This window comes from Symsagittifera roscoffensis, chromosome 2, assembly GCF_963678635.1.
Source record: "Symsagittifera roscoffensis chromosome 2, txSymRosc1.1, whole genome shotgun sequence".
NCBI lineage: Eukaryota > Metazoa > Xenacoelomorpha > Acoela > Convolutidae > Symsagittifera > Symsagittifera roscoffensis.
In genome coordinates, this window is record NC_087063.1 from 77,360,937 (window position 1) to 77,380,783 (window position 19,847).

At 32.8% G+C, this 19,847-nt stretch overlaps 1 protein-coding gene across 1 annotated transcript in view; it reads right to left on the bottom strand.

Moving 5' to 3' along the window:
- Window positions 1-786: 786 nt before the first annotated feature.
- Window positions 787-19,847, bottom strand: part of LOC134840564 (uncharacterized) — a 257,049-nt gene continuing 237,988 nt past the window's right edge. The window contains exons 3-5 of the mRNA XM_063856470.1: window positions 8,306-8,416; window positions 7,552-7,567; window positions 787-2,485 (exon numbers count right to left, since the gene is read on the bottom strand). Of these exons, the coding sequence (XP_063712540.1) occupies window positions 1,772-2,485; window positions 7,552-7,567; window positions 8,306-8,416 (841 nt within the window). The 3' untranslated portion in view covers window positions 787-1,771. The remainder of the gene's footprint in view (window positions 2,486-7,551; window positions 7,568-8,305; window positions 8,417-19,847) is intronic.

The following is a 19,847-nucleotide window of genomic DNA, read 5'->3' on the forward strand; positions in this document are numbered from 1 at the left end:
TCAGCTGTTGTAAGACATATTTTTGTCTGTGATCATGTTTCGCGAAATAAATAGAAAACGTTAGCATATTGGACACTATTTGCATCTCTCTGAACTTAATATAGCCTGGGGGAAGGGAAATTTTTTAAATTCAATCAAACTCAATAACTTAAAATGAGTTGTTCCTAAAACCTGTTGTGCTCGGTTTTGTTTTTTAACTCACTTTTATTACCCGCATTCATCATAACTATTGACCAACTTACGGTCATCATAATGCAAGACTTCAAAAAATGGGTTTTTTGGGTGATTTTTAATTGTTGTGGTTTCAGTTCAAAATGAAAACAGCAAGAGAGCGTTAATTCAATTCATTTATAATACAAACCAGTCAACAATAATTCTTCAACATCCTTTTGGACGGGAAACTGCATTGAGTCGAGCCGAACTTAATTGTTAATAAGAAAATAAGAGAATCTAATTAATCGCTCCTAAAATTTATTTAGGAAACAAAGATATGCAGGAGTGGATCAAGGATTTTCTCGAGGGGGAAGGGGGCGGGTTTTCAAAAAAATTTGACAATTTTGTCGACCTTTTATTAGGCCGACCAAAATGATTTTCTGAGCTCTCCAAAATCCCTATAAAGACCCCATTCTAACAAAAGTTTGTGCGCCGCCGGAAAATCTTGAAAAACAGGACAAAAACGGCGTTTTTAAGCAATTTTTGGAAAATTCTTACCAAAAAATTGCGTTTTTTCGGCGCACGTCGTCCCCTCAAATTAGCATGTATAGGCGCCTTTAGAAAAGTTTTTGGTTCCGTCACCAAAAATGGTACCTCAAAATAGTACAAAAGGGAGAACCTTTGGGTGGGCAGGCGGTCAAATTCCTATGAGGAGGGCTTCCGCCGAATCCCCCCCCCCCTAAATCCGATCCTGAAGATATCGTTTAACTCTTTTTAAAGCCAGTTATTATCATTTTTTTGAAAATAAGAGCTATTCATTGCGTATAAGTATAAAATATTTAACAATTTTTTGGAGATTCTAGGCTTCTTAAAACTTGATGGCTACATAAGACACTCAATTGAGTTGGGTGAATTAAAAAGTTTTCTTCCTGTCGTTAATTTCTCGAGTATTTGGATAGAAACAATTAATTGACTTGCATTGGAAAAATTAGCCAGCATTTGGATAGGAACAATTAATTGACTTGCATTGGAAAAATTAGCCAGCATTTGGTTAGGAACAACTAATTGACTTGCATGGGAGAAATTATCCAGCATTTGGATAGAAACAATTAATTGACTTGCATTGGAAAAATTAGCCAGCATTTGGTTAGGAACAATTAATTGACTTGCTTAGAAAAAAATTAGCCAGCATTTGGTTAGGAACAATTAATTGACTTGCTTAGAAAAAAATTAGCCAGCATTTGGTTAGGAACAATTAATTGACTTGCTTAGAAAAAAATTAGCCAGCATTTGGTTAGGAACAATTAATTGACTTGCTTAGAAAAAAATTAGCCAGCATTTGGTTAGGAACAATTAATTGACTTGCTTAGAAAAAAATTAGCCAGCATTTGGTTAGGATCAATTAATTGACTTGCTTAGAAAAAAATTAGCCAGCATTTGGTTAGGAACAATTAATTTTGAGCCTTGCTCTCAGTTTTTCCATTCTGATCAATGAGTTTTAATTTCTTAAAACTTTATAAAGTTATACCAACTGGAAAAACATGATTGCTCGAGCCACCTGGTAGGTCGCTTGATCTACTAACTAATATTAGTAAAACTCAGGTAACTTGCTTTAGGGTTAGTCTAAGATTCTGTCAAGTCCCATTATTGTTCCTCGGCACCATGGACATTTATAGCCATCCCTTTGAATTATATCGCCGCATTCATGGCACAGTTTGTGTCCACAGTTCTTTATTTTCATATTTTGCTTTCCAATACAGCATATAGTACATATCTCTGGCGTATCTGGGTTCGGATCGGAGAGCCGGACTTCCAGTGCACGTTCAGTTCTATTGTGTTGATCATTATCTGTGTCTGGGCCTCGAACTGGATATGGCATTGGGGCTACTTTTGAGTTTCGTAATAGTTCAGGTCTGGCCGTAGAAGTAATTCTGGGAACCACTTGCAGCTCGTGAATCATGTTTTGTTCACATTGAGTCGTCGGAGATCGGGTGACAGGAACGTCTGTCCTTCGCCTTTGCATAAATCTGGTGACAGCAGCTTCGCGTCTTCGCCTTTGTCTATATGTTGAAAACCGGTCATTTAAAATGGAAACAAGCCCTAAGAAATAAGGGAACGCCCAAAGCGAAACAAAAGCTGCTCGGAATAAGCTAATGCATAGTGATGCTAAGATTAGGTCCACTGATACTGATGCGGAGGTTTCGTGACCCGCAACGTGTTTGAACTTATTTTTTGCAACAATGTAGGAGATGATCGATGAAGTGCACTCCAAAGCATATAAGAAGAAAAGTATCACCGAAGAGATGCGACAACTTGTTGTACAAGCCTCACCCTAAAACAACAAATTTCTTGTTAACACTTTAAATCTAATACCGTCTGAGATATACGACAAGAACACTTATTTGGCCGTGTTGGTAACTTTCAACAAAAACGTTGTAAATTAAATTAAATTTGAGATGACTGGGTCGCAGTCGTGCGTGTTAATGTGCCCAGTCTATCACCACAGAATTTCTTTTTTCGAGCTATAAGCTGACAGATTGCCACATTTCTAGGTTTTGATTTGGAAATTTATTTTTCATCGAATATCATACTGTCTGAGATACTGAGATGCTGTTCTAAGATAAGACCATCAGGATCGTCAATTTTCTACTTACCAAAAAATTAGGCAGATGTGACACCCATCACAACCGAACACGAAACAATTACCTGACAACTTAATCGAACATAAAAAACTAAAAAATCATAGTTAGACCGCTGAAAAACAACAACAACAAGAACATTGACAACAGCAACAACAACAACAAAAACAAAAACAAAAACAACAACAACAACAACAACAACAACAACAACAACAACAACAACAACAACAACAGCAACAACAACAACAACAACAACAACAACAACAACAACAACAACAACAACAACAACAACAACAACAACAACAGCAACAACAACAACAGCAGCAACAACAACAACAACCAACAACAACAACAACAATTAGAGGCTAAATTTTATGAGCTCGAATCGAATCAATCATTGTTTTAAAAAAGAGAGAGTTGAACTAAAGAATGTCTGACTTCAGGGCGTTAATGGTTCCTTTTCTAATATTTTTGGGTCATTTTTATAGAAATTTTGCTAGCGAGCCTTAAAGATTTGTTGAGCGACGACAAAAACTTACAAGACAGTGCAAAGTTGAATTGACAGAAACCTCGTTTGACTTTTCTTTACACAAGGTTACGGATATACAAAAAGTGTTCTACAAAAAAAACTAAAGCAAACCTAAAAATTTCGAAAAAGTGGAAAAAGTCTCAAATATATGCGGGAGAAATACAACAGGTGAATACGAAGAAGTCAAGAACTCATTCAACGATATCAGCTCAAAGCGTGAAATTGCTCCATCTTTCAAAATGAATGCATTATTGGGAAAGCATTGCTTTTGAGAATCCCTAGATTCCCATTTTTTGGATGTAAAATGTATAAAGTATGGGGTTTAAAAAGTATAAGAAGACATTGGAATAGAAGGGGCATTGCGAAAAAAAAACGAGACGAAGGAGAAGACGAAGCATCTGAATCTTAAGGAACACCGGTAAAGATTGAAAAAAAGGGCAAAATTACACTGGCTGAAAAGTATTAAAATTACCTTTAAAAGTTAAGTTCCGGCGTTTTTGAGCAGTATGAGGAACTTCAAAGAATAAAAAAAAAATACATAGCAAAGAAGTACAGTTTTTTGTTTTCATAGTGGTTTGGTCAATGGGTAAAGAAATAACTCAAGAAGCATAGAACACACAATTTCAACTTCAAAATATATCTTCGTCTTTTCATTTAAGTGGGTGACAACAATTTACAGCTCAAAAAGCAACAAAAGACGTAGCAACAGTAGAATTATTACAGATAGTGAAATAGAAGGGGCAGCGAAATTAACCTAAAAGCACATAGGAGGAGAAGAGACGATTAAACTTACAGAACACCCAGGAGAAAAGAACGCAAAAATTTTTGGCAACATTACGGTCAAAATTAAACGAGCTGAACAAAATTATTATAAGCTAAACTTATCAAGAAACGTCCGGCTTTATTTGGCAGAAATGTGAAAGACGATGTTGATGTACTTGTAAGTGAGTATCGGTGCTAAGAGTCATTAATCGAAATTGACGAGTGGAAAACGGTTACGCCTGCAGCAATTAACCAACTCGTAGCAAAATAGCACCTTGGATATAAGTTATCTAATGATTACAGTGTATTTCATAACCCGATATCTTCGTGTACCAGCAATAAAATCGAATTTTTGCTAACTGTATCTCAGTAGCAATCAAATAGTTGATTAAAAAATTTAACCAAAATTCTGTGAAGTTAAGGGCAACGAGCTCAAGAGGTCCTTCAAAAAATAATTTGTTGAAAAACGCATTGAAATCTATACAACAGAGAGTGATAAAAAAACTCAGATTCCGCGGAGAGAAACAATCAACAGCTAAAGAGTTCTTTTTAAAAGTTAGCACGAGTAGTTAGAAATGTTTGGAAGACAAGTGGGTCCATTTATACATCGAGAAGCCTCAAGTTTTGTCGACAAATTGACAGCACGAAAAATCGCGCCACCAAAGAAACTAAAAAGGACTTTTCACGTCTAATTTCATCAAGAGAAAAACCATCGTTGAAACTAGTCTGCCGACCAAGTTTCTAGTCAATGATTTTCTCAGAAAAATAAAAATTGACACTCATTTTTAGAAAAGATATAAGCAATCATTCAAGTAAGAAACCGAAAGAGGCTAATTTTAATGAGCCCGATTTAACCAGGTTGTTTGAAAATGAAAAATTGAACTAAAAACTGCCTGACTTTTGAGACAAGAAAGATTTCTGTTCTAATATATTGCCGTCACTTTTATATACATTTCGTTAGCTAGCTTTACAAATTTTTCAAAAGAAGATGCAAGTTGCATTGACAAAAACCAAATTTTTTTCACTTTAACAAAGTAACTGTTGTCAAAGTAGTGTACTAAAAAAGCAAAGGCATGTCTAACATAAAGTGTAAATAATTATTGAAAAGACGGATAAAACCGCAAAGAGTGAACATGATGAAGTCGAAAATTTTTTCAGCGAAATCAACAGGAAGAGTGATCTTTCAAAACGTCACTAAAAGCATCGACTCTATTCTCAAACATATTTCAATATGGATGCCTTATTGGAAAAGCATTACATTTGATAAACCCTAGTTTCCAGCAGTTTAAGTTTCAAAGGGATAAGAGATGACATGGGTTGCCATTTTAGTTAAAAAACTAACCAGTCCTGTCCAGCACAAAGTCTTTTTTCCAACTACCTGGTGATATCTCTGCTGATGTTGATGTACTTGTGGGTGAGTATCGGTGCTAAGAGTCATTAATCAAAATCGGCGAGTGGAAAACGGTTACGCCTGCACCAATTAACCAACTCGTAGCAAAGTAGCACCTTGGATAAGGACAAATCCTGGTGAATAACATCCACAGCATTGCTGTAAATCTTCAGAACCAACAAGTTCGAGCCATTTGCGGGAGGAGGAAATTTGAAAAGTTTTCTGATTAAGAATATGAACGCGTTTTATCATAATCAAGATACTATGTCAAACTTCCTTTAGTTCATAGTTGCACATCTTTTAGCTCAGAAATTCATAGTACCTGCTGCAAAACGTATTTGACAAAAAAATAGTCGTTCGGGCAGTAGACCAGATGATAGATATAGGAGCCCGAAAGAAAGACCTTGTATTTGAACATTGGCTGAACGGAAATGAATATTTTCTGGAATCAAAATCTTGAAGAAACTTACTGTTTTCTTAAATTGAATTCATCTATTTATTTTTCTGTTTTGTAAGCAAGAACTCTGAAAAAAAAACTGATAAAAAACAGTATATGTAGTATAAATAAAGAAAAAACATGATTTAAAGAGCTTCAATTCAGCTGTTAAACTTGCTATCTTGAAGTTTGAATATCCAATTTTTCAAGTTGATGAAAATAAGCACTCCCTCAAACAATTGATTTTTTCTCTAATTATACGATTTTTTCTCTTCCAGAAATAATTTGGTCTGACTTTATTTTCAGACAATCGGCCTGCCAAGTATATGTATATATGTAATAAGCTAAAAAAACCTTCATGTTGAAAATGTTTTTTTTTCTATTAACTATAATTGGTCTTACGATATCATTTCCAACCGATGATTTATCTGCCAATGATTATATACTTGGACAGCCTTTTTTGTAAGATTCTGGTTGACGCCTTTTTTGAAAATAACTTGCTGGATTTTGGAAATTGCAACGTTCATTTCAGCGTAAAATAAAAACTTTTGTTCAAAGAAACTTGCTTAAACTATGCAACTTAGAAATATCATGCGTCGAAATAGGGGTTGATGAAAATCAATCAAACTTGAATTTTTGTGTGTTCAGAAAGTTTGTTTTTGTAGATGTTTTGTTTTATTTTTTGGCGTAACATTTTAATTTTAGTGAAACAAGGATAGCTGCGGTGGCGTTGCATATTCCTAAAGTGAAAAGTCAAAAAACTGTATATAACATGACTGCTCGTATCAGGGCGAAGCCCTGAATGTTTCGACTGCCTTTCAAAGTTTATGGATCAGTGAAACTTTCTAAAATTTGAAATTTTTTATGAAAATCATCACCCCACACGCCTTGTAAAGTACAAGAGAAAAATTTTTGCTCCTAGTAACAAATCAATTATGGCCAAAAACTTCTTTCAACCAATTTGGAACGATTTCTAAGACAAATTAATACTCCGCTTCCGTGAAATATATCGAGAGTTAATTGTCCCAAATTGGCCAAAATGGCAATCATTAAACCCCGGAACTTTTACGAAAAATGATCAAAGGTGAAATATCTTTTTCAATTTGGGCTCAGAACAACAATACCTTTCGAATGATATTTAAAAAATCTGTCAAAAATGGCTAGTTAAAGAGTCGAAATTTGTCTGAAGAGAAAACCCACCCCGAGCACAAATATTCCGTTACTTTCGTATCGAAAGTCTGAACTAAAATCCGAGTTTAAGCTTGTAAGCAAACAAGACTGCTCGTATCAGGGCCAAGCCCTGAATGTTCCGACTGCCTTTTAAGGTCTATGGAGCATTAATATGTTACGTTGATGCTTACGATGTTACGGTGATGCCATACAATTAACTTTCGAGCTGATTATGAAGAAAAAAATCACAGAGAAGCTCAAAAATGTCAGGAGTTTGCTCTCTTTGGTGGTCATTTCACCAAAAAGATAAATTATTTCCGCTTTTATCATTTAAGTTTTGTTGATGATGGATGTCGCATTCAGAAAATTTTTGCCGTATCACGCGTATTAAAAATGTCAGATGTTAGTGGTTCAAATAGCTCAAATTAGGTTCAACCAAAGGTTCAACTACTTTATCAAAATTTGAACTTACCGACGAAGTCCAGCTCCTGAAAGCAAAAACAATTGATGGTTAACAAAACATAAAAACCTTCAAATGAGGATAAAAATATTTGAATCGTAATTGGACAGGAAAACCTTTAAGACTAAGGCTCGTAAAAGGGACAAAATAAATTGTTTTTTTTTTGCGATTTCATTTAAACAGCTGCAAAATCTAGGCACAGTTGTCATATTATAAATGTAAATGTCATTGATAAAAACTGCTTCTTTGAAATCAAAACGTGCATAAAAACTTTTCACATATTGACATATTCATTTTGTCAAAAAAATTAGTAAAATTTTACATTTATCAAAATTGAAATAACGCACCGAAAACTTACAAACTTTTACAAACTTATTTTTACAAGTTTTTACAAACTTATTTTTATTTTAGCAAATGAAACAAAAGATAATAATCGTGTTTACAAAAAAAAACACTTTCTTGTGATTTTTGGATTTTTTGGGAGAGAAACTCATCCTGGACTACATGATAAACCCAAAAATGTCAAATTTTGCATGCAAATTTTTTTTTTCGTAAAATTTTTATTTTAACACAACAGCAAGTTTGCAGCCAAAAAAGGGATAAAAAATTTTATACCTCAAATTTTTTTTTAATTTTGTTTATGAAAAAAATGCATATCATACAATTTTCATATATATATATATTACTGCGGGCAGGCAGTAATTTACTTTTTTGGTGCTCTTTAATGAAGCAAAATTGTGTTAAACCATATCAAACTGTAACTCACACTCCAAGTAAAACAATGTCGAGGAGGAAATTGATACCAATGCAAGCACAGCAAAGCCAAGCGGATATAGCAAACCCAACGTATGGAGTCCGTGTATGCCCCCACATTTTTCTGAAACAAGAAACTGTCACAAAAAAGTCAAGCTTTTATGCTCAGATCGGGGTGATAATAAGCTTACACAAATTGGCAAATAAACTTCCTGCTATGATATTTGGAGTAATTGTTTTTTTTTGAGTCTACACTAAAAACAAATTTCAAAAAGCTACATTAAAGAAACACCTTGAACAACACACATCTTAAAAACATCTTAAAGTAGATTGTTTTGAAATACATTTTCGGCCGAACATGCTCTGACCAAACCGACATTGTTGTAGAAAATGACGGTACTTCGAAATGATGTTTAAAAAAACGATTGACTGCTACTGCTGATAAGTTTCTTAACGAATAAACTTTTTAGTACCAAACGAAATTATGAGAAGTGGAACCTAATCCAAACTACATATTTTATTATTCATAATTTAGATATTAAATCACTGTAAAGTATTTAATACTAACCAATCACAATCCATCTAACTAACTACCCACTTATTTGTAAGTGCTGAAATTACTTGTAATTTCAGCACCAGAGAGAATTGAATTTAACTTAGAAAATAGTTGACTCTCCAGAGTACTTCAGCAGCCGCAACAATACCAGTATACTCTAGATCTATTGAGCCTAGCAGAGACTAGTTAAACACCCTGAGACTAGTAGTAATAAGAGTAAGATTAGGATCGGTATTAGACTAAGAAGTTGCACGAATCTATCCGGCCAAAAATAAGATAGCGTGACGAGCAGACGGTGTACCCTATCCGAAATTACTCTATGAGATAGGCCTCCATACCTAACTCATCTGGTGCGACCATAAGTCTCGAACAAGACCTTAAAAAACAAATTTGCTTAGAATTAACAAAATTAGATTAGAAATTAGACAAAAACATTTTCAAAATGTTATACGATAATAATTTAATTGAATGGTCTCTCCTACTCAATAGATCAAAACCACTCTTCCGAACAATACTAGAACAACGACGTTTTGGAATCAGAGCACCGACAAGAAACGACATACGACTACGGAGAAACTTACCAAATAGTTTCATGATAGTACGGCAAAAGCCACAACATACTTTTATATTTAGAGTTATACCGGCAATGAATTTAGATTTTCATTCGCAAACATAGAGTTCTCGAAGAAAAATCTTCAATGCATTTACCAGGCGCTAAATAAATTATTAATGTTCAATAACGATTGATAAAAACATCACTAATCGTTTCTTCAACTGCAGTACTATATAAAAAATATTTGAAAAAAAATTTATTCAAAATATAAATAAAAATTAGTAGCATGACAATAAATTGTTAGTAAACATCATTCATCTTGTTGTTCCAGCTTCATCACCTAAACATAACAGCCATCATAAATAAACTAACTTCATCAAATCTAAAATCCACAAATTGTTATTTCAAAATCTTAAACTTTATATTTCTTAAACCTAAATCTTTTAAATTTTCATCCAGATCATCAAGGCCTATCCTTTGATCTAATTTAATTTTCTATCTTTAACTTAAATTCTGATCATCAAGGCTTATCCTTGGATCATACAGAACAATTTTGTTCTCCCCCACCCACTTATCATGTGTCTAACGACCTCAAACGTCGATTCACTCTCCAACCTTTTCAAAAGACCCAGGACTAATAGAAATTTTTCAAATATTAACCATTTAAATTAAGATAAACAGTGAAGAACTTCGGTTATTCATCCTTCACTTGACCCCCTCCTCTTATACGACCCAGGATAGATCTTAGACTTAGTAAGTTTAAAATAGTATCTAACGAACTACTCGCGTTCTAATTATACCTGAACCTTGTGGATCGATTTACTATTCTCCAACCCTTGAACACAATCACTACCCCTAAGTAAGATTAAGTAAGTTAACACCTTAGCTTATATTAGCCACGAGAAAGTAAAAATCATTCTTCGGAATCGATATACTTTTCTCTCCAACCCTGAATAAAAAGACCCAGGCTAAGCTAACCAAAAAAATCGTAAGGACTAACAGTCTAGGAAATAAAAACCACTTACAAAAAACCTTGCATCCATCATCCTAAACCTTGTGTCATTAAAAAATTTAGGAAATAAACAAACCATCGTCGTACACAATTGTCAAATTGAAAATCAAAAATACGATCTTGTTATCACCCTGCATACACAAACAACTGAATACATACACACAAAACGGCAAACACTAAAAAGAACAATTTTAAGCAAACAACGACAGATAACACGAAAAAGATTTTCAAAGAACCGAAACGCATTTTCCGACTCAGAAGTCAGTAGTCTTGACGAACTATACAAAGTAGAAGATTCAATAAATCAAACTTACCCAATCCAGGACTCAGTATATTTTTCAGACTCAGAAACAAATACAATCTCATCGAAAAAATGAAAAAATAGAATAAAAAAGAAACACAAGCATAAACCAGTACATCTGTACAATTGGAGTCAACCAATTAGACACATTAACAACTATTTATTAACAGTCATCAAACGTAAAGATGAGCAGCCACACTCAAAGTGACGAAAGCATAGATTACGAACAAGCATTCCCTTTCGTTATAGATTCAGATACTGATAGAGGACAAATAAAATTTTGTAAAAATTTACTCATAATTTTATTTGAACCAGGAATCAGTCCATGTAAAGCAGAATTTCCCGATGTAACAATAAAACGACAAATAATTGATCATTATATAAAAGATATCGCAAAAATAACACAACAATACGGTATCTATACTATAGGAATCTGTACACCAGAAAATAAAAAATACGTTCTTCAAACAGACGATCTTGATCTTGAATTTTCAAAGGTATTCACAGAATATATCAAAAATATACAATACCATAACTCACAGAGCAAACTCGATATTCACAAATGAAGTTTTTGCTATAATAGATACAAATTTAAATATATTAGAAACAACAGAAGCCCAAAGTACATCACCAGTCCAGACATCTAGACACACCAAAGTTAGAAATGAAATCACTGCATTTTCTACATTTTTATACGCAAATCGTGAAAATTTTCACAATAACGACGTTTCACAAAACTCCAAACATGATTTACAAAAAATACTAGCATGGTTTATAATTGATTATTTCGGACATATTATAGATTTAATTCACGAAGCAAGAAAAAATTTTAGACCTCAAAGTAACACTGACGACACGGTCATTCACGAACAATCAGATTATGTTTGGGACCCCGATTGGTCTCATCCATCATTTATAAACTTCCCAAATGCTATTTCAAGTCAAGCAATAGATACTATATCTATTCACCGAAATTATATAAATAGTATACCATTAACAATTGACGCCACACCTTTAAAATATAATACATTTTTGCCTGATACACAAAATAATAGTTTAAATTCAACGGTTATACAAAACGAAAACCTCAATGGAACTCGAAATCTTGCGCAGCAAGATATTCAAACACCATCACAGTTCATAAATGAAGAAATTGTCCACACGACAATAACAACTACGCAACAGAGTATTTCACCAATACACCCAAATTTCACAACACCAAAAAATAATAAGGTAACATCACCACAAATAACATTACAATCAACTGTAAAACCCTCAGCCACTTTAGCCCCTAAATTTTCCCATATGGATTATCAAACATATAGACCTATGACAAGACCACCAAAACCACAAAGGACATTCACGAGAAACAATTTTGCAGAACACAATTATAACTACACACATCCACCAAGAACAAACTACTCTCCACGAAAACCTAACAATAATCATGTATATTCCCACAATTAGGATAGACCAACGACAACCAACAATTCAGTAAATTTCCAACCTAATCAACGTCCTACACAGGATTATAGTGAAAATTACCAATTTTTTCAACAGAATAAAAATCGACAACAAAAACCTCACCATACGAATTATGTATCATCCGATGATGATCATTTACCAGACATTTTTGAACCATATCTACAAAAATATCGTACACAAAAACCACGACGCCCTCAGTATAAAAGAATTTTTCCTGAAAACCCACCAGATTTTCAAAGCCAACAACCACAAGTTCCAACTTCGTATAATACACAATTTTTTCAACCAATGCAAACACAAAATCCAATGACTATGCATTCATATCAACCAAATCAAATGCAAAATGAAATCCCATTACCATAGTATCTACAACAACATGAAATCACAAAAAATCAATTAACAAATTTTTCACAAATGCCAAACGCCGCAGAGTCATTACAAATGACGATGAACCCATATCTCATGGGAGGATCATCAATAACATCAAATAAACCACTCATGGTATTTACAGGAACAGACCCTGAATACTCAGTAGAAGACTACTTATTCGCAGTCACAGCAAATTTAATTCTAAATATAGGACCTGAACCAATAAATACACCACTCCATCAAAATTGGATACATCGCCGCACAGCGTTATAACAAACGACATTAGACGGCGCAGCCCAAAAATGGTTTTCAGTACTACCTATAGAAATAAAATCAGATTGGAAACGATTCACACAAGAATTTTCAAAAATGTTTGATTCTGAAAGAAACAAACAATATCAAAGAGTTTTATGTAATGAAATCCGAAGATTACCAAATGAAACAATAAAACAACTAGCAGTCAGAATCGAAACACTAGTTCGAAAAGCATACTCACTTAATACGCACGATTATAAAAATACAAAAATGACAGAAATCTTAATGATGACATTAACACCACAATTAAGAAAAATTGCTATAAAGAAAAAAGCATCTCATCCTTCCTCAATTCGTGAACCTGATCTAGATTTCAGAAAACTAGTCGATAAACTAGAACAAGCAGAAATCACAATGAAACTCGAAGAAACCGAAAACTTAAAATTACAATATGTTAATCACATTGAAACAAAAACTACACACATAAACAATATACAAGAAGCAGATATAGACCTATCTGAAAAAATCACTGACATTTTGAACATCTATGAAAAGAACCCAAATTGGAAAGGCAAACCATCTTTTAAGAAATGGTGTAATTATTGTCGACGATACGGACACAGTATCTCTGAATGTAGACAAAAACAGCAAGACAACCAAAATAAACCTCAAAAACACAAAGAACCAAACAAATCATTTTACCAATACATGAAAAAAGATCAAAATCTACCAAACAAAAATGTATATAGTAACAATAGCTCTGGAAAACCACTTCCAAGTAATCAAAACTATTCTCGAAATCAATCACCATTTAACTCTAGTTATAGAGGTAGATCACCCGAACAAAGAAATTCAAGAAATTTTTCACAAAATAGATATAGTAGATCGAATAGTCGAAACAACTACCCACGATCAAACTCAAACTCGATGCTGAAACAAACATCAAGTTCCCAACTAAACAGAAATAGAAATTATTCAAACAATCAATCACGAAGTTCATCTTATGATAGAAATAGACACTATTCAAATAATGGGAACAGAAACTATTCAAACAACAGAAATAGAAGCTATTCCAACAACCGTAATAATTATCCAAACAATAGATCACGGAATAATTCATACAACAAATCAAACTATCAAAGATCAAATAATAATCAACACAATAGATCGAGAAACAATTCACAAAATCGAAATTCCAGTTATAATAATAGATACAGAAATTATTCCCAATCACCTCATAGGAATAATAGTAGTTATCACAATTCTCAGTACCGACATAGAAGCAATACACCGAAACATCAAAGACAAATTAATCAAGTACAAACAAACGAAGAAATAACTTCAGACCCCCCAGGTATCGATAACACAGAAAATATCGAATTACAAGTAAATCACATTAATTGCGCATCAACAGACAGTGAAAGCGATACAGATAATAACATCTTAATTAACATGATAACTGTCGAAAATGACTATGAATCAGTCACATATGAAGAACCTTTTAGTTCACACACATACGAAAATCAATTAGAACTTCTTAACAATTATTATCTCGGACCAAATAATAATATTACACAAACCAACCAAGAAATACAGGAAATCAACACGAAAAATTCATTAGAAAAAAAGGAAATGAAAAATTTAACCACAATTCACATATATCAAAACGTACAAAAAGAACCGCCACGAGAAAAAATTTGGACAATCCCATTTCTCTTAGAAAGCCCAAAAAGCAAAGAATTTCAACCACCAGATCTTGAAATTGATTTTTTAATCGACTCAGGCGCAGAATCGAATATCATCAATATTCCTACATGGAATGAAATAAGATTATTACATCCAAATTTAAAACCCTTAGTAACATCTAGTAAGTTAGCCACAGCACAAGGATCGATGTTAACAAACTATGGTAAAATCCAATTATTCCTTGTTCCCACAAGAACAATGGAACAAAACAAAATACTAAATAAGCCATTCAAACAAACATTTCATATCACTGATATTAAACACAATATCATAGGTATACCATTTATTACTAAGTATATACCAACCAAAAAAATATTAAACAGTAAGTTACATATAAAAGATAAATACACAAAAATAAAAAATACCGCTTTAACATTTTTCCAAGACTAAACAAGCCACCACCATTTTTCTCAAAATTCTACCCAATTTTTAATCAAGAACGAAGACACCTGAAACCACTATCAGGAACCGTCTACAACTTCTCAATAAAACAAGTTCATCAATATAATACAAACCAAAATAGACAAAAACTATTTATGTCAGATTTTGAATTCAGACCAATTCACAAACTCTTCAAAATAACCATATCATCAATAAGATATGAAAAAGACATAAATTCAGATATTATTTCACTCCACGTATATAATAATACACCAAATAAAATAACACTAACCCTAGGATTATTAGGATATTGCAAAACAAACGCAACAACTTCACCTGTAAAAGAAATAGCCTACAGAGTTAATAATATATTACAATTACTTGACATTTGCCAATCCACTATTCTAAATGAAGAATTATCTATAAATAATATAATAGGTAATGAAAAAAGAAATACAGACTATTTCACGAAGACCCCATATTTCAAACCTACTTTTGATATAACAAAATATGCAAAAAACCAACAGAAATTTTTAACTATGTTCAATTTCCAGCATTCACAAATAACACAAAATGAATTTGATACGCTAGCACAACAACTATTAAAATATTCATCAGTCTACGCAACATAAAAATTTGATGTAGGAAAAGTCAGTTCATCCCTACACCTTCCATTAAAACCAGACGCAGTTTTCAAAAAACAAAGAGCAAGTAAAGTACCAATCCACTTACACGATAAAGTCAACAGATTATTAAATATTTTAGAACAATATGAAATTATATCACCAGTAAACAAAGAAGAACAGCCAAAAGGAAACACATTTATTAACCCCGTTATCATTTTAGCAAAAGGCGAATCACTAAAGATAGTTTTAGACGCCAGATATCTCAATTCACTAATTGATGAATCTAAATGTAATTGGCCCATTGAACCTATACAAGTAATTTTAACAAAAATTAATGGAAAGTATTTCACAACCGCAGACATGAACAGTGCTTATAACCAAATGCCATTAGACGAACAGTCACGACGTCTAACACAATTCGTTATTGGAAATCAGCAATACGAATTTAATCGATTGTTCTATGGAATATCCATAGGACCAGCAGCTTTTTCAGCTTTTATGAGCAAAATTTTTCGACCATTAATACTAAAGAAAAACGCAATCACATATTTAGACGATGTCTTTATGCAATCACAAACTAAAGACGAAATGTTTACAGTTTTAGAACAATATCATAAGATTCTTCAGAAAGAAAATCTGAAAGCAGCCCCAGATAAATCACCCTTCTTTTTAACACGAGTAAAATTTTTAGGACATAACATAGAACGAAACACTATTACCCCATTAAAATCACGCATTGACGCAATCCAAAAACTTCAGCCACCGACAAACAAAAAGAAGATTCAAGAATTCCTCGGAATGTTAAATTTCCTAAGTAAATATGTTTATAAAATGCAACTATACCTAAGACCCTTTTATAACATCCTTAGACAACAAAATAATTTTGAATGGACCACTGAACACCAAACACGATTTGAAGAAGTCAAAAAACTATTAACGGAACAAATATCAAACACAATTCCAGACCCAAATCAACCATTTTACGCTATGTGCGATGCTTCAAATTTTGGCATCGGCGCAGCACTTCTACAATCACATAGTGGAACAAATAAAATGAATTTAATATCAGCAAATTCACGACTTTTTACACAAGCCAAATTACGACTCTCCACACTAATGAGAGAATGTACAGCAATCATTTATACACTAACAGAATATGAATTTCTGATACTTGAATCAAAACATCCAACAGTTTTATTCACAGATCATAAACCAATTATATTTCTTTTTACCCAAAAATCAAATCCAAATCGTAGAGTATATAGATTTCAACTAATTCTAATGAAATTCCCAAACTTACACATAGTTTGGACAGCAGGAAAAAACCTTGCATTACCAGACACCTTAAGTAGAAATACACCACCAGAACTACTTAACGAAAAACTACAGTTGAAATACCAAAAAATATTAAATTCTATCTCGCAAAAGACGAAACATCACCTCGATTAGAATGCAAATACGCAGTAAAAACTGACGTTGACCAAACACAAATAAATAATCTACAACATTTCCCACTCTATCTAGATTGCCAAAACAATCACTACGAAGTTGATTTACTAGGTACATCAACATTTAAACCTATTCCACACTCACAATGGATAAAAAACAACACTCAACAAAAGAAAGTCAAACAACAATCACATAAAAACGATCTTTTTCCCCTAATCGAAAAAGAAAATTTAACTGATACAATAAATCTATCAGGACCACAAGTAAAAGATACAAAATATACAATAAACCAAGTTTTTCACCTTCGCGACCCACTTGATACAATTCCTCTAACAAAAATAGAAATTGACAATATTTTTCTCCCACCAACAGAAAAAATCACAATTGAACTTTTGAAACGATATCAAAATTTAGACCCAGTAATCAGACAACTCAAATCATGGCACAAATATAAAACAAAACCAGCAAAAGCTGATACCACAATTTTAGGAAACAAAACACTTCTTCGATATTTCCGAAAATTTAATAACACAACAATAAACGAAAACACAGATCTTTTAGAATATCAATTAGATGATTCTAAAGTCCCCTGTCTTCCTTTAAGTATGATATTGATAGCATTTAATATCACTCATACACAAAATACAAAAGGACACTCCGGATCAGAAAAAACATATTCAAATTTTACACAAAATTTTTATTTTCCAAACGCTCCAATATGGATAAAAGTATTATGCAATGATTGTATAATATGTCAACTAAAGAAACCTTATCCAAATCAAAAACAAATAGCACAAAAACAAGATTTTAAGGACAAAGTCTATATTTCAATCACAGAATATCATTTGACACAAAAGGACCAATTTCCCCATCTTCAGAAGGAAATTCATACATTATGGTTATTGTTGATGCATTTACACATTATGTAGCACTTAACCCAGTACCACATTGTAACGCTTATTACGCTTACACAACACTCTACGAACACTGGATAGCAAAATTTGGACTACCAGAAATTTTAGTAACAGACAATGGAACAGAATTCATTAACAATGAAATAATCACATTATGTCACCTATATAATATCAAACACAAACCACGTACATCTCATGCACCTTGGACAAACGGATTAGTCGAAGGTATGAATCGTTCTTTACAAGAATATCTCAGATGTATCATAAATGGAAATGACACAAATTACACAGAATGGTCAACAGATGTAAAGTTATTCCCATTAGCATACAATTCACAAATAACGACAACTTTAGGAATGTCACCATATGAAATGGTTTTTAAGCAAAAACCAAGAAAACCAATAATGTTCACCGCAAATGCACATAAAAATGAACAAGGACATTGCACACCGACTAAAGATTCAATATGCTATAATCTACCATTACATACACATGATGAAGATCATTTTCATCATCCACAAATTCTCAAATTAGCCTCCGGTACACACACCGAATGGATTTTAAACAGAGATAAAAGCATAACGAAGTCTATCAAAAGGTAACAAAGAAATTGTTACAACGACAAAACATTAATCACCAAATTAATCAGCGATTTACGCCAGCCACAGATCTAAAAATAGGAACATTTGTTTTAATACCAAATTTTCAAACACAAAAAGGAATCTCTAAAAAATTACAACCACTTAGAAAAGGACCCTACCAAATAATTGACAAACCAACTGAAGTCACATATAAACTTATAGACACAACAAAAAAAAAGAAATTGTTCAACACAGAAACAATTTACTACCTTATTATCCAAAAGAATACGCTTTACGCGAATTAACTCAACTATATTCTTTCACCGGCTTAAAAGTTATTCAAAATAACACACAAATAGAGCCAAAATTAGATGAAAATCACAAAAATCAACATACACAAATTCAAAAACAAAGCAGAATTCACAAAGACGCAAACACTCTAAAATCAAATAATTTAGAAAAAGAAAGAAAAAATAGAAAAATGATAGAAAAAATCTTACCACAAGAACAGAAAGAAAAATCTACACATAGAAAATCATCAAGACTTAGAAACCAACCACGAAAAAATTATAAAACATTCATCCCACAATCTAAAATATTAAGGAAAGTTGAATTTCAAAAATGAAATCATTTTCTTCTTCACACATTTTCACCTCCATATCCATTTCAGACATTTTAACTTTCATATTTTCCAAATAACATGCTGAAATAAACACAAAAACTCTAGTTCAAAATCAACCAATAAGAAGCACTCAAATCAACCACTTTCGAATCTCTAAAAATATCAACCTCTTAGCAGATAGATATTAATCTCCTGGCATATCTGTAACTATAACTTTACAACCTCCAGGTCAAAAATAAGCAACTCGCTAAATTTTGACAACTAAAATAAACATCACGATAATATTTCAACCCTCCCCTATCTAATAACCCAAAGATCAACAATATTTTCCCAAAATTACCCTCCAAAACCCCCCAACCAAAAATGGCTAATTAGCCTAAAGAAAAATGAACTATGATCGTTTAGCTTAAAGTACAATTTTCTCAAAAATATCTCAGATTACCCACCAAATAAAAATAAAGTCAAGAAGACCTCCCGAGCACCATAAAATAAGCCCCCAACAATTTTTCAAGTAACTCAACCCACTTGTCAAAAAATCAATAAATAATCCGACCACACTTGAATATAGCCTCAGCAATTCAAAAAATATTCGACGAACGAATCATTTTCTCAAATGCTTCTTTTCTCTCCAGTTCTCTTCATAAAAAATATACTTCTAAACATTTTCTTCAAACTTTTTCTAATCTCTAAATTTTTCATCATACT